Source organism: Sander lucioperca, chromosome 4 (assembly GCF_008315115.2).
Source record: "Sander lucioperca isolate FBNREF2018 chromosome 4, SLUC_FBN_1.2, whole genome shotgun sequence".
Taxonomy (NCBI): domain Eukaryota; kingdom Metazoa; phylum Chordata; class Actinopteri; order Perciformes; family Percidae; genus Sander; species Sander lucioperca.
In genome coordinates, this window is record NC_050176.1 from 32669771 (window position 1) to 32696039 (window position 26269).

Consider the following 26269-nt stretch of genomic DNA (forward strand, 5'->3'; position numbering starts at 1 on the left):
TCTTTTCCAGGAATTTGGGAGGGGGTTAGAAACCTGCTTGGAGTATAAATTCTACATATTTTGTAGGCTGATTACAATATCTTTAGACTAAATATATTAAATTCAGAATTAATATTAAATTCTGACTTTTAAGAAAAAAAAGAAAAAAAAACTACAGAACTATTTCCCCCACTATAATTGAATTTCCTGCACTGTTGAGAGGGCTTTGATAGCTGGGAAATCTAAATCTAGGATGATTCTGGTGGAGAGTTGTTAAATCTACCTTAACTTAATATTGTTTTGGGTTATTCATTCCATTTTATTAGCCTTTTAAATGTTTTTGTTTTATTTTATGAACAGTTTACTGAATAAATAAAATGTTGAGAAACATCCAAATAATCCATATTCATAGGAGCGAGGTAATTACACTCATGACCTCATTGTTTCTAAAATCCTGGCAATGGCCTTGCATTTAGCAATCCTTTGAAATAGTGAAATTTATAGACATAATAATTTGTCTTTTCTCCAAGGAGCTCTTCCTGTCAGGCGTAGCCTTGAAGACACTTCAGGAAATGGCAAAAAAGGTATGAAATGAGTTCATTTTTCTGCACTACAATTTGAGCACTTTAAGAACTTAGGAGTGATGCCAAATCACATTTGCATTGCTTCTTTTACCAGGCTCCTTTGTGAGAGAAACAGTTGCTGCAAAGACAAAAAATGAGAATCACCCATGTCAGATTTTTCCTGTCACTGATGATCCTTTGACCACCACTCCTCTACCTCCGATCTCTGTCAATAAACTAGGACAGACGCCCCCTCCTCCTCCCCCTAATGTCCTCTACCAACCTATCATGCCTTATTACGTTCTCCAGTATCCAGTCAAAGGAGGGTCTTACGTGTATGGACATGGTGCTGATAATGCCGGGTTTATACAAGTAGGGGGTCAGCTTCTTCCACACTCACCTGTTGGTGCATCCGGTTCTCTCCCAGCTCCTCGATGGTTCTTGGATCTCCAGAGAGACAAACGCCTCCCAGTGGGCCCTCAAAGAGGTCCCCTCCAGACTCCAAGCTTTGATTCTTCATCCAGTGAAACATCATCTGAAGAGGATGGTGACAGTGACTGAAGAGATGTTGGACGATGAGACTGAATACATTCTTTGAATATACCAAAATGTAAATGAATAACTGTATGAAGGATTCAAACAATGTATGTAGTTGTTAATTTCCACTGGAGGGTGTCTTTCAGATCTTAAAGGGGTCCGGTGGAGTTTTCTTGTAAACAAAAGTTTCTGTTCTACATTCAGTTACTCACCAAAACAAATTGCGTCTAACGAACATGTTGAATGTATTTCTTCCTCATAAAGCATTTGCAAAGCTGATTGTCTTAAATGTTTTTCTGCATTTTTTTTTTCACATCCATGTTACTGCTAGCTTGGAGTCTTCTTCATTGCCTTTGTTGGTGCATTAGTGTGTATCTTGACGAGTCACCACCACCTGTAGAGCAGTAGAATAATGTGCAACCATTGGCTGAAATGTAGCACATAAAACAGGGGCTCACACATAAAAACATTGCTCCATATTGTTAGTAGTAGTTGCAGAGAATCTTTATAGGGATACTGCAGCAACTGAGCACTCCCATTACATTGGGGGATTTGGGAGAGACATTTAAAAAATGGAATGTTAGTCCTTAGTATAAGTCAAGCTACGAATGCACTGGATCTGCAAATACATCCACATATCTTAAACTGTGACATATTTGAGTTATAAATTAGTTTTCTCTAAACCCAAGCTGGGATTTTATCCAGACTTGACAAACTTTTGGGAGAGCCACAGAAGACTTAATATGACAGGCTGAGTAGGACTAACCATGACAAGTAAACTGTAAACCAAGTGCCCCTTAATAATTATATATACCATAAGTGTAATGCTTGCAAAATAAAAATCAGGTTATCACCAAAACATGTCTTTCAAAGTGCAAAATGTTTGCGATATAAACAAATAATGATCTTGTGCGTATCTCTGCATTAACTTTAGCTGTCACATCTGCACCACAGCAAAGAGCTCCTTTACTACAAAACCTGCCAGGGGCAAGTCTAATTTCTGACTTGTGCCATTGGTTTGGGCAAGCTTTTCAACATGCAACAGCTTACTTCAATTATCTTTTATGGAGGGACCTGTAAACATGACAAACGGTATGAGTGGTGCTGATATCAGTAGTTTATTGTATGTTAAGTCCAACACATTAAAAAAAAAAAAAAAGGAAAAAGAAAAAGAACAAAACCAAAAAGAATCTCCACCTGCAACACTTTTGTACTAGTAACAAGGGTAACCACAGTAAAATTAAGATGGCTGCCAACTGTTTACCACTTCTAAAGCCAAGAAAGTACTTCTATTTTCATTCAAAAAGGACTGGAATGATACACAATGAGGATCCATTCTACTGCGTTTTCAACCACAGGAAAATTAATTTACAGAATTTTTTTCTCTTTTGAGGACCCTTTAAAAGTTTGGGAAAAGGTGGGTAATGGAAAACTTTGGTGAAAAAAAAAAAACTATCCAACTGTAAATTTATATCCTCAAACATTTAACCATCAGTACGATGTAAAAGCACAAATTGGTATGAAAGCATGATGCCTCTTCTTCGTCACCCTCTTCATTGACCACTGCTGTAAAAAGTATGAATGCAGTCAAGTACTCAGGTTAAGCAATTACCTGACAAATAAACATTCGGTGTAGAGGCACCCATGAGAAACAAAGACCAAAGAGCTGTAATTTTTTTTGGAATATCAAGTCTAAGATTGATGGTAACAAATTAAGTGTCTCCCTATTGAAAACTAATCTCACATCGGAAATTATTTAATCTCGACTACAAAGGGACAGTAAGCGAGCATTGCTGTGGAAAACTACATAAATTATGCCATGTCTGTACATCAAATCTTGTTTTTAACTGCGAGAGAGCTAATTTTCTGTTCATGTTGATAACAAGATGAGCGCTAATATTTTCTTTTTTGACTGCCAGATGACAAATTTGGAGAGTGTGTTCAAAATGACAGATTGTCCCAGTAAATGTTGAAAATAGTGCAATACCACCAGACAAGGAAGACCTCATGAGTATTTTAGTCAAGAAAAATGCTACATCGATATCACTTCCCAGTTCAGTGCAACAAAAAAAAAAGTTTTCCTTTCCTGCTGAAACCAAAAGGTCTTCCCTCCCTACAGAGTGGTAAAAAGAAAGTAAACTAGAGGGCAAGAGAGAGACGACTAGTATGGTGTTCAGATCAGACTTGCCTTGAATGGAAAAAATAAATGAATAAAAATAAAGCACAATGAATAATCAGCATATGAAAATACAAATGCATAAACGGCTAGAAAAGTGAGCACAATTATTTGCTAGTCTGTAGGCTGGTACTACGGCCAGCCCACCCACACAGATCATTACAAAATCGTTGCTGAGAAATGAACAGTCCGACAACTTTTTTGCCATTAGTTGCAAAAACTATGGTCAGACTGAAAGTAAGGATCAACAGAATCTGAGTCACATTGTGAGACTTTTACTATTTCTGTTCTTGTAACCTTAGTTCACTGAAATCCCGGTTGTGTAGAGCTACGACTTCTTAAACCAATGAGCAAGCATTTCACTGCCAACATCTTTGATGTACCTTTTTTTTTTTGGGGGGGGGGTGGGGGGGGGTGTAATTGTTCTTCAGATGCACCTCTTAACCATTTAACATCGAATAGAACTGGAGGCACCTATTGTCTCTACAAAACCCAAGAACAGACAAAATACAAAACAAATGCACAAAACTCACAGCAGATCATCTTAGGTAGTAAAACAGTATGGAAAAATGAAAAAAAAGGTGAAAAATGCACCTGAAAAAACTTAAAACTTGTGAACACTGCAATTTTTTTTTCTCCTATTTGCTCCCAAAAACAATAGTTCAAAATGAGCAGCTCTGTGTTAGGAGGCAGAATGCCCCAAACTGCTTGGGGACTAAGACTGGAAAAGGTGAAATAGAAGGCACCATTCATGCTTTTATCAAGTCGAGAGAGAAATAAAAAAAAATACACAGAAAACAAAACATACAGTAAACTATGATTTTTGCTGTACATTTATTCTGTTACTCCGAGAGGAAGGGAGGGAAGAGAGAGGGAAGGTGTCGTCCATCCCAGTTTTGCGGTCTAGCTGGCAGGGAAAAACATGAAGAAAAACAAACTTGGAAATCAAAAGAAAAAAACAGAGCGAGCCACCACTCTTATATTGTTCAACTTCGTTTCTTGTGTATCCTTTGTCCCCCCCCCCCACTCATTTGGTGAAAGTCCAGGATTTGAGCTTTTTTATATTTTTATTCGATTTATAAATGAGGAAAAATATAATGTAGATTTGCTTGTCATCTTGTCCATCCAGCCAGTAATCGAAGCGTAGTTTCGGGTCAAAAGTGTGAAAAGTACATTGGTCACAGCAGACAGGCTGTGAGCGAGGTCTGCCCCGGAAAGTCGCATCGCTTTGAGACAAAACAGGTCTCTCCAGCTGCATTCTGAGCATGGATGTCAATGTAATACGACAAAAAGTACCCATTAGTGCATATTGATGAGTGCATTATGCAATTTTGAAGCAGTGGTCTCTCAAAAGGAAAAAAGTAAAAGGCAAGCTTTTCCCCTGGAACTGCACAAATTTTGCATCTCACTCTTTTCCAACAGTAACGGGCAGAAAACTACCATATAAAATGTGCAATAGAGGGATTTCGTGAAGCAGCGCCCCAGTTAAGTCAAGGCATATAATCTCTTTTCCAAATGATGGGCTGTATTATCGTAGTTAAAAGTCCCATCAGTCCCTCCTAATGTGGCAGATTACTCCTGGTTGGTTCGACTTTTTTCACAAATTTACAAATTAAAGTTTGTGAATTCTTGAGATACCTGAAAAGGATGCTCAGCTCACAACTAATAAGTGAATTTTTTTGTTTGCTTATTTTGTTTTGTCTATTTCACAAACAAAGGTTGACAGGCTGTGTCACATTCCAAAGCAAAGAGGGAACAAAAAAATAAAAATAAAAAAAAAAAACAAATATATACGCTTATACATGAAGATTTCTTTTCGTTAACGAGAACGGTTGAAGATGAAGAACGCGGTACTACTTCCACACTGCAGGTGGTGCTCTTCTCAGCGGCGCTGGGTTGTGAAGCGACCCTCTCCCTGGCCACCAGAGCCTCTTCCGGATCCCATGCCAGGTTTCGGGGCCATGCCGCCTCGAGGTGGTGGTCCCCTCCCGTCACGTTCTCGCATCATTCCACTTCCCACGATGCCTCTCGAACCTCCAGGGCCCCGGTCGTTGCGCCTCATGTCCCGACGTTCTTCTCCGCCGCCACGGGTCTCTCGTTCACGCACCGCCCTAGTCTTCTTTTCTTCCACATTCAGACGCACCTCGCCTCGAAACATGATGGGCTGCAGGGAGAAAAGCACTGTTACTACAGTGGGGGGAAACCAGGACTGAATATTTCCCGAATCAATTTCACAACCCACATCATTCACTGGTTTGCACACACAAGTTTGTCAATCGGTCCCAGACCCCATGTAAGCACTGCTGTGTCACAATGGTCTGACCTGACAAGTTCTGTGTCCCTGCCAGTGAAACCATTTCATCTCTAAGGCTGTGTTCAGGCTGACTTCAGCCCTATGTGAAAAAAAAATTGCAGTGCCATTATTAATTTGAATGATTGGAGTGAGTGGATTACTTTGTAACATGAGTGGAGTATTTTTTACCATTTACCTCCGTTTATCACCGTGACAAAAGATAAATTTGGTTATTGACATATCACATTAATAGGGCACTTACTTTGTATATTGGTATATAGATGTTCTATACACTTCTAGAGTGTCAGCTGCCTTTTGGGCTGGGATATTTTTTGTAAGAGACCGAATCCTCATTGAGGTCTTTGAGACCAGCGAGTTTCCACCACAAGAGGGGTTAAGAAAATAAATGTTGAGCCTGGCTCAATGAACACACTGACTAGCAATCAAAAAAGGAGCAATTAAAAGTTCCAGTGAAAATACTTTGACAGGTGTACATTAGCATTAGTTTGGAGAAACTTTTAGCCAACAGTGATAGATTTCCAGGGTAGTAGGCTCCTACATCAAAGCAGTTTAAACCGCTGTGTAGTGGCTTCAAACTGCCCTTCTTAGTTCATATTTTATATGATCTGCAGCAACACAGCTCCTGGTGTTTTATTTTTTTTAACTATAGTTGGTCGGATCACAGCCTTAGATATCCGGGTAAGAGCCTGATTTGTACCGACATGACAATGTGAAACAAAGATAACATTTGTATTGTAACAGATAAGGTATTTCCTGTGGGGGTTTATCCCTACGGTGTCACATTGTAGACTAGATGTAGAGATGTGTGTCACCAAACCACCACCAAATGAATGAAAGTGGGTAATGAAATGTTAATACATGCCCCTTGTACCTTGGCCCCCAGGATTCTTTGCACAGGTTCAGACTCATCAAAGACCACAAATCCAAAGTTGGGCAGCTTCCCACCAACGCCCTTGGTGTTGATCCGCAGCTCCACAACATTTCCATATGCTGAAGAAAAAAAAAAATGTTGTAATTTAACTAATATTTATTCACACTCAACAGCTTTGAAGGATTTTTTGACAACATGTATTGTTGCTTCTTCAAGGAAACCTACTCAAGAAGAACTCTTTGAGCTCGCTCTCGTCAATGTCATGTGGGAGGTTGCCAACAAAAAGCTGGTGACTGTCTGGGTACCGGACAATCCGCCTGCTATCAATGTCACCAGATTCAGAATCTCCCCTGCCACCTGCAGGTCAGAACAGTCATAAAAACACATCAGATCAGCTCACATGCATCATCTGCATCAACATCTAAGAAAGTCAAACCCTCAGCATCATGAAAGTGAAAGCCATACCACGTGTAAGACGACAACGACTGAATAACATTCTCATAAGTAATCAAAGCATAATCAAGAAACAGGATTATAGATTTATTTAGATGGGACTTAAAAAGGGTCATGTTTACCTTTGTTAACAAAACTCAAGTGTGGTTTCCCCGTTTGTGACTCCAAAGATGCAACACCATCTAATAGTGACAGAGACGTGCAGGACATGAGAATAAACCAAATGAGAAGCTAAAAAAAACGATAAACCCGTAATTTGAGGAATGAGTGTTGGCATTACCAGGCCTGGCACCCCGAGGAGTGAAGGCCGGTCTGTCACGTGTGCGCTGGTCTCTGGTCCGTAGAGGTGGTGTCTGTGTCTCTGTCTTGGCTTCAACTCTGGACTGTTCCACACAAAAAAAAAGAAAAAAAAAGAAAAAGACTAAAATCAACCATACATCCGGTTCATCGTTGCTTTACATGGTGCTCCAGAGAATCAGTTAACTTGAATGTTTGGTTATAAGAGATCAGCGATGCTGTTCTACCCTCGTTCTCCGTGAAGTTAGCTGAAGTGATGTAATGTAGCACTGCGCCGGATAGCCTTTTAAATGCTACATTGCGTGTAAGGAAATCATGGGAGTAACAGGCGAACCAGCTTTAAAAAGTGACAGCATAAGTGCTGTGGATGCAATTCATGCCGATGTGAAGAGTGGTTCGTGAGGATTTCACCTCTGCGTGGGTGTCGGAGCCCCACTCGGTAACCAAAAAAGTAGAGTTTTGAAGAGTTTTGTACCCAACCCTAACCGTTTCTAGCAAGGAGTCTATTGCATTAATGTCTTTTTGTATTACACCACTGTATAATAATTCTAATTTTTGTATGACATTTTCATATAAATTTTGCATTAGTGTGATAAAGTAACTTGTTTTTCCAGGTATTTAAATTTACTTTATTATGCAAAAACAAGACATTTATCTGGTTATTTTAATCCATTAATTGATTTGATTTCTAATTTGATTTTTCTGAAACTGCTTTAAAAAGTTCACGATATATGGTGATATGGCGATAAAAATGACATGTGATAGGAGTTCAAATCATATTGCCCATGCCTATGAAAGGCATGTTTATATAGCCAAAGCCAGTCTAAAATGCTGTACAAATCAAACTTTTAAAGTCTGAGGAAGTCTTGAAATCATGAGACTTAATGGAATACAGTACATGGGTTTAGGGCTGTGACTGTATGGATTTTTTTCTTACCGCGGTGAAAAAGCAACGCAACACCTCGGTTTGGTGGTTACCTGTGAGCTCGTAGCTTTAACAACATGGGGGGAGATTCCAGAAGAGGCGGCTGTGCCACTAGGAGGCAGGTTTTTACTTGTCACCGAGGCCCACGAGAAAGTCTGTGAGGGATGCAGTAATGCATTGTTAGCAACAATAACCACTCAACACCTTACTATAACATTAGTAGGTATATCTTTGGGCATATTACTGCAATCACTAAATCTCTGTTGGACTGGGTGATACGCTACTAGACTGTGCATTATAAAACGACTGATAATTTAAGACAGACATCTTTATTTTATATGTAGCATCGCTGACATATCAAACAAAGAACAAAGTTTAAGGAGAGTCATTTTTGCACTTATTATATACATTGACACATCAGTCTTACCTTGGGAGGCTCCTGGGTGTTTGGTGGGGACTCCACAGGAACCGGTGACGGTGCTTTCTCCTCCATCTCTTCCAGAACCTTCTCATCTACTTCCGGCTTTATCTCCTCTACTTTGGACTCTGGTTCAGGCTCTGGCTCGGGTTCTGGAGCCGGCTCCTCCATGGGCTCCTCGACTCCATTGCTACAAAAGCATAAATCAGCATTCGGTCACTTCCACAGATAAACTAAATTTAAACTGCAAAATCCGTCATGCTAAATAATTTTAAAATGTGAAACACAGTAAAAAAATATATTAGTGAGATATGATGAAGTTTTAGCATACGTGACAGGGTGAGGTTCGTAATAGGTGGTGCTGTTGGGGCTTTCTTGAAGTGGCTCAGGGGATGGCTGCCTCTCCTCTGGCTCCTCTTCAACTTCCTCCTCTGATTCTAAGTGAGAGAAAGCAAAACAATTTGGAAATTATTTGCATTAGCATCCTCACATTTAACCATGAAAAGATGAACTAAAACTCGCAAATACAAAACAAGGTCTGTTTGGGATTTTTGTGAACATCTTACCTTCATCAAGCTCAGCTTCAGAGTCTCCAAAGACCTCATCCTCGTAACGGAAGATGTCGTTGTGGACGTAGAACTTGTTCGCCACTGAACCCTAAGGAAATTCATCATGCAAACAGAGTCCATTTTAAAAATCAAAGCCAATGACATTAGATTAAAAAGGACCATACAATTTGTTTTGTGCCTACTAGTGACTCAAATGAACTTCTTTCTTGTTAGTAATTTCAATATAGCAAAAGTAACTGATCTCTAGTTCTCAGCTATGTTTGAGCCAATAAAATGTCAACATTTCTTTACGGTTTATTTATTAAGCCAAAACATAATGACAATAGATAGATAATAGAACAATAAACATTTGTTACTGTTATTATCAATTAATCTCAATTTTAACAGTACTGAAAGGTAGAGGGGTACTCACCTCTGGCGCAAGCACGAAAGTTTGCATAAACTTCCTCATGGGCTGACCATTGTTGGACAGTTCTCCCAGGACTTGCACCACCACCCCATCACTCAGTGTGGCATGGGCATCCACATGCCTGATCTTTGTGTGGCACTCACTGAACTGGAGGGACATGACCTTCTTGTGGATTTCCTAATGCAGAGACAAATGGATAACCAAAAACATTTAATGACTTGAAAACGAGGACAAATTTGTCAAAATCAGCTTGTAATTAAAAAGATATTTCAATGCTATGAAATCTGATTCTCATTTATTTCAAGAATTTGGCAGTTAGCAACAATCTGAGGTTAGGCAGTGTTTTGTTACTTAGCTCAACCTTAATAAACAGGGTGATGATACATATTTTTATATCTGACTCCATTTTGGTCAGACACAATTAACAGAAATACCGATATGGAAATATAAGGTTGTTAAAAAAAAAAAAAAAAAAGGAAGGTTTTATATGGAGTGACAATCACGTCACCATTGTAGGGCTGAAACGGTTCCTTGAGTAACTTGAATAATTCGATTACTAAAAATCCTCGATGCAAAATGATTTGCCTCGAAGCTTCGTTTAATCAATGTTACCAACGTTGTATTGCTCACTGTGTTTCCGCACAGATGATTCTTACACCGGGCTGACGCTGCTTTCGATACATGCCACACAGACTGACGGCAGCGTAAATAGCGAGGGGTTAAGAGAAGAATGCAGGCTGGATAAAAAAAAAAAACGACAGAAAGTGTCCAAAGTTTGGAATCAGTTCAAACGTAATTAAAACGAAAACTCTGTACAGTGTGTCTACTGCAAAATGGAACTAGCTTACCACAATAATAGCACCACATCAATGCTAGCGGACCCGACAAAAGTAAAACAGAGTCGTATGGGCGATGAAACTACACCAAACACAACAACTACCAAAAACAAAGACAAGAAAATATGTAGCACCACTGTGAATAATCTTGTACCAGTCACCTAATACACAGTATTTTAAATGTGAATCTTCATTATTGGGCTGTAGCACCTACCGCTTGCCCGTACACCGCTTCTGCCAGCTTCCCACTTTGGTCAAGTCCTCCATGAACATAAGAAGAATTCCTCCCATAAAACCTAATGGTACAACAATATGACAGTTAAAACAGCATTAAAAACACCAACACATTTAGTGTCTTCCACGTCACATTTTGCTAATTACCTGTGCAGGAAATCTGGTGCCTTGTTTAAGAGTGTGTAATACTGCCTCACAAACTCCCGCCCTACAAGCAGGGGACTTGGCTTCTCCATCACCATTTCTTTGGTAAACAATATTAAGTGCTGAAACAGAAGATAAAGAAGGAATAAATAGCAATAATGCCATCTAGAAATGTAACACACACAAACACACTATATAAAAAAAGAATGCAGTTCTATACTACAGCCCTACCTTTATGAAGGTTATTAAGTTTTGGTTCGAGAGGTGTGGACTGAACTTTGGTGGATGAGGTTCCTAACATGCTATCCTAATATAGTTATTACTCGGTGTAACACAATACAATTCATCAGCACCACTTACTAAATACATCCTAAAAAATGACCATAAAGTTGAAGCAACATCTTTTCAAACTGAACATTTCAACTTTCATAAAGGTTGGATTTGTGGCAGAGCTTTAGTAATAAGACTGCATTCGTTTTAACTAGGCTTCCCCAACGATTTGGCAACTGAGTGTAGAAGATAATGAATTGGGGAATTAAGCTTATACCGCTAACGTTTAACGTTATATGAATTATCAGGCCATTTTAAGGAAGCCCACATTAATTCTCATGAACGTTTGTTGTACCTCGGGTTAACAGCATAGCTGTGTTTGAATAGCAAGTACAAAGTATAAAAGGTGAATCACGTCTCCTTTTAACAGAACAAGGTTTACTTTCTTTGTCTCATTAGGCCCACGTTTTATATGACCCACATCAATCCAATAGCAGAAGCAAGACAGCTGCCCGTTTCGCTAGCTGGCTAAACTAGCTAACACACAACTGCGCCATCACGTTCATCCAATGAGACAAAGAGGAAAACTGGCTGTAGTAGATATAAAAAGGGAAGTGACTGATTGCAGGCGTTCAAGTTTGGAAGCTAAGAAAACGAACTTTCCTACAATTAAATTCTACTTTTAGAAAGTAAACATCGCATAAATGTGTTACACACATGTGTGCATCCTTTGCCTTGTAGATAAGTGGCCTACTGTACGAGTCAGGCCTTTCATGTCTATGCTAACAACATTTTGCAATGTCTCACGTTTGTCGCATGTCCATTAACCATATGACATGACAGATTAATAATTTGCATCGTATGTTTCTGTCCTAGAAACTGTGCGCCCAGTGTCAGCTAGGTCAACGTTATCTAGACTGTAAAAACAATGTTAGGAATATAGCCTCCAACTAACGGCCTCTTCGCTGTCATTCTAAATGGCTAACCATAGCCCGGCAAACAGTGCATCAACGCAAAGCTTGCGACATTGCTAGTGAGCTAGCTAGCATTAGCTTAAGCTAACTTGTGGCGTCGTCGTTTTTCTTTCAGCTGCTGTCACTTGTACAATGTGCGGGAGTAACACTTTTAAATAAACACATCGGTATTTTCGGTAACGCAGAAAAATTGACACCTAACAAGATGTTACTTGGCTGTACTATCACACACACAACTTACACGCTAATTGCAAGCGGGGGAAACCATCAAGCCTAAGACATAACGTTGAGCCCGTTGATAGTGCACCAATAAAGTATGTCCATGTTTTGCCAGGGAGTCTTCGACATTGACATCCACTACTGATTTATAATTAGTTGCATCATAATCGATACAACCCGAAGGTAACAAAGTTTACTCAAACTTTAAAATAAATTAACGTTACCCCACTTTAACGTTACACTGACTGTCGAGCCATTATCAATGGAACAAGTGGAGTGCTATGCTAGCTCAAAGAAAACAAAGGAAGGCAGATTTTACTAACTTAAATGACACTCGTTATTTTTAACTAATAACGAATGTGGGCTAATTGTACAGTAGCGACACACCTACTTTGAATGATTATTGCCTGTCAAGCAAATGGCCGTGGTTTTGACCAGACAATGCAGCTAAAATTAGCCGGTACGGTTAACGTTAGCTTGTCAGCCGTCTAATAGTTTAGCTTGGTGGATGGCTTACTTACCTTATAAAAGACCTATCTATGTAGACAGAATTATTTGTAATAAATATCTACGAGTAACCAGCTGTAAACTGTTCTGAAATAGCCCTGGTTTATACAGTGCTAGTTCCCTCGCTTCACTAACTAGCTAACAGTTTACGATCTCTGCTGTACCAGAGATTGAAGTTTTAAAGTGATAGGTTCTATTTATTGTTTTACCCCTGCAATCTGGGGCAGGGAACCCCCATCACAAAGATTCAGCCAATAGACTGTTTACACTAGGCAACATAAATTATGACGCCAAACAAATAACTCCGCCCCCCAAACTTTCTACCAATGCTGTGCCAAAAACATTCACTTAACTTTACTGTAGTAGTATTGATTGTATTGATCATCACACTTGTGTCGTGTTATTTTGCTTAGTACTACTTCCTATTACTCTTTGGTGCCTTTTTTGTTCACCTATAACTCAAAAACTCTTCATTCTACAAATACAGTTGTATACATGTATCATTTTGTGTCCTTTCCAGCTTATAATACAAATGGCATACATTTGCATTTTTAATGAAAAATCCCTGAAAGTTGTCCTTTTGGTACACATCTTCCATGGTTTTAAAGCGGCACTCCCAGATTTTACATTTGAAGATAAGTTTACTCATCACAAGGTGTGAAAATAGTTGCATCATAATTGGCAGTTAGGGCTTGTGAAAAATGCTTTTGAGTTGCATCACAAAAATTGTATCTAGCATTTTTTAGGCTTGACCTATACTCACGAGTCATGACTAAAAAGTCAGAATGTCCCAGTATCTGTTGCTTTGATTTTGACCATTCTAGGTTCACAAACTTTCAAATCTGTCTTAAAACAATAGCAGGTGCCCATATGAACACTGAGACAGGTTTTGCTCCCTGTAATCATGCAGTCAAACAAGAATTGTGCTTTGATACAAATGTGCATACACTTAACAATGGGGATGCATAGTTCCTGATGTTTTTAGTAGTCTGGTCACTGGTGTAGGGCTTAACAAGTCTGGATATTGAGCACCACCAAGTGGTCAAACAAGTTTTGTATCTTATACTTTGGGTAAAGCAGATAATGCATGCACCATCATTTTGGTAACAAAGTAAAACAGTATTATCACAACATCCTATCAAATAAAAACACTTATATTAGAAATATATAACAGAAGCATACATCAGTATGTATTTTGTTGCTCAGGTAAAAATGAAGAGTTAAATATGGGGAAAAAACAATCAGAATATTACATTACATTACATTTAGGGCTGGGCGATATGGAGAAAATCAAATATCACGATATTTTTGACCAAATACCTCGATATCGATACCGCAGCGATATTGTAGTGTTGACTATTGGTGCTTTCACAAAATATTTACACAATGAGATTTTTGATAAATAATCGTCAGTAATGTGGATATAATGTCTAAGTGGGTAAAGGCAAATAATAGAACAGCTACAACAGTCTGGTAAGTTCAGAAAAAGTACATCACTTTACTGTAATGCAGCCTTTAAAACCAGGAAAAGACAACACTTATGCCATATCACGATATTACGACTTCCAAAATCTAAGACGATATCTAGTCTCATATCACGATATTGATATAATATCGATATATTGCCCAGCTCTAATTACATTACATTACATTACATACAGAATACGTTATTGATCCCCTCAGGGAAATTGTTCAATTGCTCAGTTGCAGTTGCTCACGGTCACATTCAAGGTAAAAGGAAGAGTAAGAAAAGAGTTAGTCAATAAGTGTATAAAGTAAGATAGCTACAGTGCAGGAAATAAAAAAGTAAAGTAAAATTAGGTTCAAAAGTAAGATTGGGTTAAAAGATTATGTTGCTAAAACAATAGATTGTACAAATGCATGTAGTGCAGTGTGAACATAAATAAAGCACAGTATGAACATAAATAAATGAGTAGCAAATATAAATATAAATATAATCTAATGATTAAATGTACCTCGGCAAGTAACTGTGTTTTCTATGAAGACGGCTGTCTTTGACAACCAATTTACAGTCTTAAGGGGGTCATTTACATTTTTTTTTATAGAGTTGTTGACTTTTTATTTTGAAATATAAGCAGTTTGTAAATCAGGCCCTCCTTTTTCCCATTAATACACCATATTCTTTTGCTTGTAATTCCATGTTAAATCACTCTCCAGCTTGGATTCATTATTCAAAAAGAAAACTCTTTACAGTCCCCAAACTTTGTTGTTTGATGTAATTGAAAAACTGGACACTTAGGTCCAACAAGCCCCCAATGCAGTTACACCTAGCTTTTTATTTTAAAAATGGCTTTTCACTTAATGTTTAAAACTTTATTGCATACATTGCACCTATAAAAGGTCTCATATAGCACCATTAGTTCGCTTATCTAGAGCGTGATCTAGATTCTAGAGTAGTTTGCTTCAAATGAAGGCCTCTTGTCAGTGAGCTCCTCTTTTAGTGCACTGTTGTCATAGCAACCGCGGACCCAAACATACACAAATTATGTAGCTAGCTAGCTAGCTAACGCTAATGTCTATATTCATCTAAAATACTGTATTAAACATTATAAAATAAATGCAAGGCTTATTTGTCTATTGGTCGTCATAAAGGGTTCAGAAATCGTTTTTTAAAAAGCTTTTAAAGAAATGTATTAACTAGCTAGCTACTTGATTCTGATCATCACGAATCAACAAAAACAATCCCAATGTGTAAATTCAAACCGTTAATTTAATAAAACATAATATAAATGGGCCCAAACTTTCGTACAAATATGTAAGGAAAGATTATGTTTTTTTCCACGGAGGTGTTTTCCATCCTTTACTGCGACGCCATGACTTCTAATGTAATCTGAGTCCCGTACAAATGAGAATGAGGGTTTTTAGGGGAACAGTTCAAGAACAAGATGGCTGTCCTGGGGCAAGAAAAGTATCTTTCTTCTTCCACATAAACACGGCATTGTGATGCGGGCGTCAGTTTCATGTAAATAGCTTACTAGGTAACAACTTTAATAGATTAGTAGGTAACGTTAACAACTTTAAACGCTTTAAAGGCATTGCTTTATAACGGAGGACATCGCTTTTTGAGACGCAATTGAAGATCGGAAAAGTTTTCTTCGGTTTGTCGAGAGTGAAAACTAACTTACTGACGCTGACAATGCGTTTTTGCATAACGGTTAACTTTTTTTCAGATGCCCCGCACTAGATAAAAACGAAATAGCTAACTGGACCATGAGTTCATCCCGAGTCAGACCGCAGCAGCTAAAGTTACCGCAGAGCCAGACTGGCAGGTTGCCGCACAGACTAGACTCAAGCGAAGGGATAGAGATGGAAAACATCCAGCAGCAAGACCTCGGTCTCGGAGGAGTAATAGGCACCCCGTCCCCTCCGTCAAGACAAGCGTGGAGTCGGGATAACCCGGGTTTTGAGCCTGAGGATGAGATTATGGAAGCCGACTGGCCTCCAGCGAGTCCCGGGAGGAGGTCGGTGTCCACGGCCTCTAGCAGCAGCTGCAGCAGCGGCCTAGGCAGCTACACTGGCGCGGGCAGCAGCACCCATATCTCCCGAGGAGGACTCTACCCGACCCCGACAGTGGATGCCCGGCAGCAGGACAGGCATGACCACCGCAGCTGTATGAAGCAGATACTCCAAAAGATCAGAAGTTAGTCACTCACTTTATGCTTTGTAAACTTCATAGACTAGTTTGATAGTTATCTACAGAATAGTAACATAATGCTGATGTATAAATACATGGTAGTCAGGGTTTAGGGCTGTGAAGTTTATCAAGCCGACCAAAGCTTATCAAGTTTTTTTCCCTGTACAGTAAGACGTCAATCAGATTTCACTGATTTAAAGTAATATTTTCCCCATACTATATAAAGAGAACATTTGCCATTAGAATTGCCACCCTCCCACCATCACCACTATATAACAATAGCGATCAGTGATCACTAATCACTATTGTTATCACTGATAACAATAGTATCAGTGCCCCTACAGTAGACAGCTACTAAAGTTCAGTGCTATGTGGTAGTAATAATAGTCCTCATCATCTTTCTACAAGAGAACTTTTCAAAATCTAGATTACACAGTGCTTCATACAAGTCAGCAAATCAACATTAAATCAACAATTATATAATCAAATATAACATCAAACCAGATGTAGGGCTTATACTGTTTGTTACAGAGACATTAACTGGACCAGAATAAAATAGGTCAAACTAATTCCAGTAATATAAGATTTTTCCTGCTGTTTTTTCCTTTGCAGTTCTGTGGGGCACAGAGCTGATGGAGGACAGTGACAACAGTCGAGAGAGGTACCTCAGGAACGTCCTGAGGGAGATGGTTACATATATCGCATTCCTCATCACTATTTGTATCTGTAAGTAAACACTCAAAAATCCTGCAAAATGACAAGATTTATGCTAAGGTTGGTTGGCATGCCCTTCAGAAATTACTCATCTGTGAGAACCTAGAGGAAAAGTGTTGGCAGAGCCTTATCATGTGCTACAAGACCTTGTTACTACATAGCCCACATTCCACTCTCAAACTGTGTCCCATTTCTATTATTCATAATAATTCTATCCGTTTTTTTTGTATGTAGTATGTAGTGTTTTCACACTAGAAATATGGCAAAATTAGGTATTCTCCAAACAATTAGTATGCATATTAAATCAGCTTATTTTTTAAAGTGGCAAATACATTTAAATTAATTGTTCTTGGGGGTGTGACAGAAAACTTAATCTCAGAAAACCAAAACCAAAGTAAGTTATAAGTAATTAACTAGTATGTCAGTCGGCACCCATAGCATCATTTTCTATTAGTTCAAGACAGAAAAGTATATTTATTTCTTGTAGAGTACCTGCAAAAAAGTATACTATAACAATAACATATACACACATTGGGCAGTACGTAAACATACATGTAGCTTTGGAAGGGAAACATGGTTTAAGGAACATGCTCAAAATATGTGTGTCATTTAGGTGACATATATATATATATACACTATATAAAGTAAATGCTTGTGTCCTAAAAGTTAGTCCTGGACTGAACTGAATTGACAGTTGAAATGTGGCACAAAATATGCCAGCCTGGGTACCTTTCTTGTAGCTGAAAAGTTATTTTCCAAGCTCACAGTGTATATGCTTAATGGTTTTGGCAGCTAAAAATGTAATCTCCGACACTTGTCAGATGGCTTAGATTCCAACACAAATTTGATGGTCACATTTTGGGATGGCGAAAAAAAAAGATGGAAATCCCACATTTAATGTATGGTAAAGTTTCTCTACTCTCTTTTTGCTGCAACGGAAATGCCAAACTGTGGTTTAGGGTGGATCAGGAAATGATATTCTGACAGAATGGATTGAGACATTTTCTGCCAGGCAGTAAAGCAGTTTCCAGAGCTGCTCCCTGATGAATACTGAATGCTACATAGAATCATAATGCGTAACCTAATTTTGAGTTTATTTTTGGTGTTCGTCAAGTCTTTGCATCCTCATACTAGATGCAAAGAGCACAAAAAAAGCATTCACTCTGTTAATTCAAAAGTTTGTCATTCTGCATTTTAACAAGGGCTAGTGCTATAGCTAGTGCTAATAGGAATAATACTTTCAATAATGTTTATGTCATATTGTGATTCGCTCTGCAGTGACTTATGGGATGGTGAGTGCCAATATGTACTACTATACCAAAGTCATGTCTCAGCTTTTCCTGGATACACCGCTGTCTGCCGGGGACCCTTCCTCTTTTAGAAGCCTCTCAACCATGGAGGATTTCTGGAAGGTAAAATGCAAAATTCATCTCTGCTTTGTAAACTAAAATGTCTTTAAGATGGTAATTTTTTTATTATTCTGCACACATAGGTTGGATGTAATTAAAGGAGTAGTTAGAAGTTTTGAAAAAATACACATATTCTCTTTCCTGCTTTGAGTTAGATCGGTCTGTTAAATACTGTATAAGACTCAACCAGCAGCACATAAAGACTGGAAACAGGGAAACAGCTAGCCTGGCTCTGTTTAAAGGTACCACCACCCAATTAATAAGTGAGCTTTAGAGATGCTGGTAGGTGTTTGTTTTTTACCTTCAGACAGAACCAGACTAGCTGTTTCCCCTGATTTCAGTTTTTGCTAAGCTAAGCATCTCGTCTTTCATATTTGCCATGCAGTCGTGAGAGTGGTATCAATCTTCTCATGGAACTTGCGGCAAGAAAGTTCATAGTAAATTTCCCAAAAGGTCGACCTCCTCCTTAAATAAAAAAAAAAAGCTTTTAATCTTCAGAACTTCATCAGAGCATAATGCCATCAAATAGTGTACATTGGTGCTTTTTCATGTGAGCACACATGGGAAATGCAGGTCACAATTGTAGTTCCATTTCAGTAGAAATACATAGAAGAAGTAAAACAAAGGAAGGAAATATTGCAACAGCATAGGCAAAAAGTGCAGTACCTATAACTAGGGGTGGGAATTTCTTGGCACCTCACGATTCGATTCCGATTCAGAGGCCAACGATTCGATTCTAAACCGATTATCGATGCATCTCGATGCAACAATTTTTTTATGTACATTTCCATGCGTGATTTTTAAAATTATACATATAAATCTGAGTTTGATACTCAGAGTTTGCTAATCACTTCCTAGACAAAGCAGCTAGACAAAGCTTAGATTTTGACATATTTTAGGTTTTTGTTTTTTAGTCATTTCATGCTTAAGCCTTAAACATGCTTGTGAAAGTCACCTTCTCTCCCAGTAGTCTTCCATGTCAGAGGCTCAGTCATGTTTAAAGGTGGAGAATTGGCTTCTTAGAACATGAAACATGAGGTGGTCAGATGTAATGTGATAAAGTAGATGAACAGCCTATATGTGTTTTGCTTAATTATTTTATGTATGTCTTATTAGATCATGTGTATATATACAAAATGTAATTTTCTTTTCCTTTTCTTTGTGTGTTTTTTTTCTGCACTCGTGCCTAAACTCCCATTTTTTTTTAATCGATTATTAACTTATCAGAATCGATAATCGAATCGTTCTAGAGAGAATCGCGATGCATCTAAGAATCGATTATTTTTCCCACCCCTACCTATAACCCTTAAACACATTAGTAAAGTCTTTCCATAGTCAGATTGTAGCAAGATCATTGTTTTACATGACAAATCCCCCTTACAGTTCACAGAGGGACCTTTCCTCAATGGCATGTACTGGGAGGTGTGGTACAACAACAAGAGCCTGCCAGAGAATCAGAGTCTTATCTACTATGAGAACCTCCTCCTCGGTGTGCCACGGCTCCGGCAGGTCAAAGTCCGCAACGAGTCCTGCTCCATCCACGAAGATCTGAGAGATGAAGTTCACGACTGCTACAACATGTACACCCCAACCAACGAAGACACAACCTCCTTTGGCCCCAAGAAAGGAACAGCGTAAGTCCATGCATTTTTCAATTCAGTTTGATAGCCTTCAATTATATTATATTATCAGTTTTAAAAGGAGGCTAGAGCTGTATCGTATGTATTACACTAACAAATGTCTACATCCTAAATCGGTTCTTTCTGGTGTCTCTCAGGTGGGTGTATACAGCAGAGAGTAACATGAATGGGAGTGGTTATTGGGGACAGATATCTAAATATGGAGGTGGAGGATACTACCAAGACCTGTCTCGTACGAAAGAGGAGTCGGCAACCCAACTGCAGTTTCTGAAAGACCACCTGTGGCTGGACAGAGGCACCAGAGCGGTGTTTTTCGACTTCTCTGTCTACAATGGGAACATCAACCTTTTCTGCATTGCCAGGTGAGAATCATCAATCACCATCCAGGGCCGTGACTTATGATTACTTCTAGATTTTGGATTTATTAACATGGTATGGAATTCAAAGAACATATACAATACAATAATGATAAAACAATGGCACCAGGTAGAAATGAAATGCAACAAAAATGCTTTTAGCAGAGGCAAAACATTCTTTAAGAAGGCACCCAATTTTACATTTTGTTTGTGGTTTATTCAATTAATGTAAAAAAAATGCAAATGACAATTTCTCAGAGCCCAAAGTGACTTCTTCACATTGCTCCTTCTGTCTGACAAACGTTTCTAAATCCAAGGATATTTTATTCATAACAATATGAAACAGAGGAAAGGCACACAACCCCACGTGTGAGGAATCAGAAGCAGTGAATAGTGAAAGGCTTGATAACTGACTTAAATGATTCATTGATTATCAAAAGTGCTGTCTAATTTTCTGTCAATCAACAAATCAATTATTTGATATACCCAGTACAGTCTAAAAAAGGGAAAAATGAATACATCCCCCTTGCTAAATTGTTGGGAGAATCTTAATTTATCTCCAAAATATAAAAGTAACTGTATGAATAGTAATAGTTGATCTGATTTGATGCATTTGTCAGGTTGTTGGTGGAGTTCCCTGCTACTGGTGGGGTGGTGACTTCCTGGCAGTTCCAAACAGTGCGTCTGATACGATATGTGTCCAGCTGGGACTACTTTGTGGGTCTGTGTGAGGTGGCATTCTGTCTATTCATCCTCTACTACGTGGTGGAGGAAGTGCTGGAGATCCGCATCCACCGCTTGCATTACTTCAAGAGCTTGTGGAACTGTCTGGATGTTCTCATTGTCGTGGTGTGTATCAAAGTCGTATTACTCTGGGATTACTAAAGTCAATATATAGTCATTTTTAACAGGATTGACTGAGTTTGTTGTTTGCTCTGTCTGCTCTTTTTTTCAGTTGAGTGTTGTTGCCATCATCATGAACATAACCAGAACAGCCATGGTTGGCAACCGTCTGAAAGGCCTGTTGGAGAACCACACCGCTCACCCCAGCTTTGAGCTTTTGGCCAACCTGCAGGTCCAGTTCAACAACGTGGCTGCGGTCATCGTCTTTTTTGCCTGGGTCAAGGTATACATATTTTCCCTTATATTCATAATCACTCCAAAGATACCTTAGTGGAAACATAAGAACCCAACTACTGTAAAGTCGACTAATGCTGATCATTTCTCACATCTCTTAGCTTTTTAAGTTCATCAACTTCAATAAGACCATGAGTCAGCTGTCTGGCACCATGTCTCGCTGTGCCAAAGACCTTGTTGGTTTTGCCATCATGTTCTTCATCATTTTCCTGGCGTATGCTCAGCTAGCCTACCTGGTGTTTGGAACCCAAGTCAACGATTTCAGCACTTTCCAAGCCAGCATGTATGTAATTCAAAGTATAGTCTACACGTGTACAAACACCTCTGATGTTTCCTGTTGTTTAAAAATGTTGCTTCTGTTTGTGTAGATTCACTCAGTTCCGTATCATTCTGGGAGACTTTGAGTTCTCAGAAATAGAAGAGGCGAATCCAGTTCTCGGACCTATCTACTTTACAACCTTTGTCTTCTTCATTTTCTTTATTCTCATGGTGAGTAGGGTTTAGTCATCTGTTGTGTTGAAGTTTGTTCATGTTGTTTGCATGCGCCAACACAAGAACATCTTTTCTCATCCTGTCTATATAGAACATGTTCCTGGCCATCATTAATGACACATACTCTGAGGTGAAGGCCGACATGTCCCAGCAGAGGACTGAGATGGAAATGACTGATCTCATTAAAAAGGTATTGAATTTTCATGCCATTGGTATCATTCATTTTGACAGGGCAGATAAAATCCATTAAATCAACAGAAGGCACCATGGCAATAATAAGATAATGGCTCCAGAAGCTACTCCCAATATTGCAATTTGTGGGTCTGGTTGTATATACTTACAGATACAGATATTGAAAAAATTATTAGAAAAGAAAAAAATATTGTCTTGAAAATGTTAGGGTTTCCTCCAGGCAAGGTGTTAGTGGAGTGGTTGGTTGTTTTCCCCGACGCTTGATATATTTAATAAAACAGAAATAATTTCTTCTGATGTGAGTCGCAACGCTGCAGGAAATCCTGAATGTTTCAGGTAACACACCAGAATGGTATCAAAGATTGTCAGCTCCATAACAAAAAGTGATACAGAGTGACTTCATCTTAATGACAGAGGGAGCAGGTAGCATCTGATCCTGGGAACATGTTTGCTAGTTTACTTTTGCAGAAGTGTAGTTTGTGTATTACCTTAAACTGTATCTGCTTTGTTTAGGTAAGTCCAAATGTAAGTTAAAGTGTTCTTCTCTTTTAGGGTTGTAACAAAGCTTTGATGAAGTTGAGACTGAAGAAGACGGCAGTAGACGACATCTCCGACAGTTTGCGCCAGGCCGGGGGAAAACTAAACATCGATGAACTCCGCCAGGACCTTAAAAGGTGAAGCAAACCTCAATACTGCTGAAAGCTATTAACTATTATGATATTATTTCAATGTTTTGGGTTTGGTTTTGTTAATATAAAAATCATATGCTATGTGTCCTGAGTGTGTTGTTGATTTTTTATCCTTGCTTAGAAAGGGCCACACAGACGCAGAGATTCAGGCCATCTTTGCCAAGTATGATCGAGATGGCGACCAGGAGCTGACGGAGCATGAACACCAGCAGATGAGAGACGACCTGGAGAAAGAGAGAGTGAGTGGTGATGCCAACAGCTACTTACCCTGCATGTATGTGTTAGCGTACACCTAGCCTGCCGATGTTCAGTGTGTCTCTGCTCACTCGCCAGGAGGACTTGGATCTGGAACGCAATTCGCTGACTAGACCCAGCAGCGGGCGGAGCTTCCCTCGTACCCAGGACGACTCGGAGGAAGACGATGACGAGGATAGCGGCCACAGCTCTCGACGGCGTGGCAGCAGCTCAGGGGGTGTCTCCTATGAAGAGTTTCAAGTGTATGGAGCTTTTACTATTATACTGTAGCTTACGTGCAGGCTAATCATTAATGAAAGTTGAACTAGTAACAGTGTCAGAATCATACATATACAATTTATATAATACATACAGTACCAGTCAAAAGTTTGGATACACTTTCTCGTTCAAGTGAATAGGAAAGTGTTTCCAAACCTTTGACTGGTACTGTACATACATTTGGGTTTTTCATACTAATCTGAATGATTATGGCTGTAGTAGTATGACACATTTAACATTTAATCAAATAAAGGGAACTAACGGCTCCGTGTTTCTCAGGCTGGTGAGACGTGTGGACAGGATGGAGCACTCCATCGGCAGTATAGTGTCCAAGATAGATGCTGTGATCGTGAAGCTGGAAACTATGGAGAGAGCTAAACTCAAAAGGAGAGATGTGCTGGGCAAACTGCTGGATGGAGTCATGGAGGTGAGATGCAGTGGAGATGCAGTCAGCTCATAGTGGAGCATTTAGAAGCTAAAGAGCCAGATATGTTTCTGAAGAGTTGGTAGAGACCAAAAACAGAGCTAAAAAGAGAGGGAATTTTTTGATTTGCATTCATAAGGTGGCCAGAAATATGACTTAATATACTTGAATAATGTTCTGTACTGTACTGTATCTGATGGATGTGTTAATAGGCAACTGATTACAAGTTTGCAATAGCATCTTAAAAGGTGGTAATATATCAGCAGCTTGTTTCTTCTGCCCCCAAGTGGCCAAAGAAATCTGTTATTGCAGGTTTATTTAACTGGGTTACAGCAGACTTTAAGAAGAAAGAAGAAACACAGTTTCTGTTCTCGAGGAAAAGAAAAACCTGATTTCCTCAGCTAGATTTCTTCTTAAATCTTAAATCACTAGTACAATTAAAATAAATAAGCCATGCTTCCATAATAAAGTTGGGTGTTGGGGAGAAATGTGAATACTGTCCTGCTGCATGTACGGTATATGCAGATTTATAGTTACTAGGTTACAACAGTGCACGTTGTCAGATATACTGCATAATCGGATTTCTTATGTGCATGTAAACAAGCTGTACAACTTAATCTGTTGTTGTCTGTCAGGATGAGCGTCTGGGACGGGACACTGACGTCCACAGGGAGCAGATGGAGAGGCTGGTGAGGGAGGAACTGGAGCGATGGGAGTCTGATGATATGGTCTCACAGGTCAGCCACCCACAGCCTGCCACTCCTGTCGGCCCCCGGCCGCGCCCATCCTCCTCCCTGTCCACCGACGGCCTTGACACAAGCACAAACGGGGGCAGCCATGTGTGAGGACTTGGCCCGCTGAAGAATATTCCACTCTAGCAAGAAAGCTCTCCACTGGAAATTTCCCTGCAGCGGTACAAGTAACTGAAGATGTGGGACCATTTTTGCAAAAGAAAATAAGATACCATTTCTTGACATATTTCAAAGGAGGTGATCAAATCAAACGCACTTCACCTCAAATATTTAAATGCACTGAAAGTGAGTGAGGTCCTCCTCTGAGACATCTAAAAGTAGTCACTTAAGCTATTATCAAGTATTACTTTAACAGCACGATGAAAGGAAACATGAAAATGTGTGAAAGTGGTTGAAGAATAATGAAGATTTACAGTGCAGTGTTACATCACAGTATTAGATATTGGATATAATACATCAACCTGCAAGCATACTCAGTTGTACTCAGCGAATACACAGTTTATGATTTTAGTATTACATGAGAAATATGCTTACCTGCTTTTGATTACTGTATCCACACATCGCAGCATTTACACAAATACCAAAAAGACATTTCTATGACTGTTAATTATGCTGATTCTTTTTTTCATCATTTTAATACACAGTAGGTACAAGTGTGGCACATTCTGTCATATTTACTCATCCTCTGTACATCAGTTAAGCTTCAAATTAAATAGCTTATTATCATTTTATGATACATATTGTAACTTAAAACAAACTTCGATTTGGAGTGCATCTAGTGTTCATGGGAAACCCATGCATTTATTATGTTTTCTCTGTGCCTTACTTTTTTTTTTTTTTTTTTTTTTACAATCTATTTCTTTTTTAAATCTGTTATGCCAAATAAAGTGTTATTAAAATATAAGTTTGTTTAATTTATTATACTTTCTCTGTTTTGGATTATGATTCAGTTTAAGTGACAAGACAACAACCATAAATATGACTCAGTAACAAAAGGATCTAAAACACTGTCTTCCTTTTTAAACATATATATATATATATATATATATATATATATATATATATATATATATATATATATATATATATATATATATATATATTTAGGATGAAGTCTTCATTAAATATAAAAACATTAGATTATAATAGAGAGAACTAATTATGGAGGAAATAAAGACAACATTGTGTTGTTTCAGTTACTGTATTTAGCTGCATTGAGTTTAGAATTAGCTGCTGATTTCCTTGAAAGAACAGCTCCATTATAATCAAAGTAAATATCTAATCTTTACGTATTTATATATTATTGTCAATAATTGTCTTTATATATGTTAAATTGTATCTTAAAACACATTTGTGCATGTGCAGCTGACCTGCTGTGCACTGACAAATAGCGATAAACACAATAATACTACAAAAGTACAAACTTCCTTGGAAATTATTAGAAAAATTACAGACCTGTAAAATAAAGTGTTGCCAAGTATTCTTTTGAATATGATCATTATTAACACTTAAACACATTCAACAGAATAACTGTTAGTTAATATCAAAACACAATGCACCGAGAAAAAATCCCCCACAGAGACCAATGTTACATGAAAATG

General features: G+C 38.6%; 2 protein-coding genes across 6 annotated transcripts; one reads left to right on the plus strand and one right to left on the minus strand.

Moving 5' to 3' along the window:
- Positions 1-2181: 2181 nt before the first annotated feature.
- g3bp2 (GTPase activating protein (SH3 domain) binding protein 2) lies at positions 2182-12940 on the minus strand. Of its 4 annotated transcripts, none has more exons than XM_031276752.2 (13): positions 12710-12940; positions 10729-10847; positions 10562-10643; positions 9515-9688; positions 9100-9190; positions 8865-8970; positions 8543-8723; positions 8169-8270; positions 7174-7276; positions 7016-7075; positions 6666-6797; positions 6441-6559; positions 2182-5419 (listed from the first exon to the last, which is right to left on the minus strand). In XM_031276752.2, exons 2-13 carry the CDS (start codon positions 10821-10823, stop codon positions 5138-5140), a joined length of 1527 nt encoding a protein of 508 aa, XP_031132612.1. In that variant the 5' UTR covers positions 10824-10847; positions 12710-12940; the 3' UTR covers positions 2182-5137. The 4 variants fall into 4 exon arrangements, with proteins under 4 accessions (XP_031132612.1, XP_031132611.1, XP_031132614.1 ...); XM_031276751.2 differs by having other exon boundaries at positions 6432-6559; XM_031276754.2 differs by lacking the exon at positions 7016-7075.
- Positions 12941-15515: 2575 nt separating this feature from the next.
- On the plus strand, positions 15516-24835 carry pkd2 (polycystic kidney disease 2). Of its 2 annotated transcripts, none has more exons than XM_031276750.2 (15): positions 15516-16356; positions 16963-17076; positions 18343-18476; positions 19857-20107; positions 20251-20475; positions 21090-21318; positions 21425-21595; positions 21708-21889; positions 21975-22095; positions 22190-22288; positions 22843-22964; positions 23101-23218; positions 23316-23476; positions 23772-23919; positions 24552-24835. In XM_031276750.2, exons 1-15 carry the CDS (start codon positions 15927-15929, stop codon positions 24759-24761), a joined length of 2715 nt encoding a protein of 904 aa, XP_031132610.1. In that variant the 5' UTR covers positions 15516-15926; the 3' UTR covers positions 24762-24835. The 2 variants fall into 2 exon arrangements, with proteins under 2 accessions (XP_031132610.1, XP_031132609.1); XM_031276749.2 differs by having other exon boundaries at positions 15520-16356; positions 23313-23476.
- The last annotated feature ends 1434 nt before the right edge of the window (positions 24836-26269 follow it).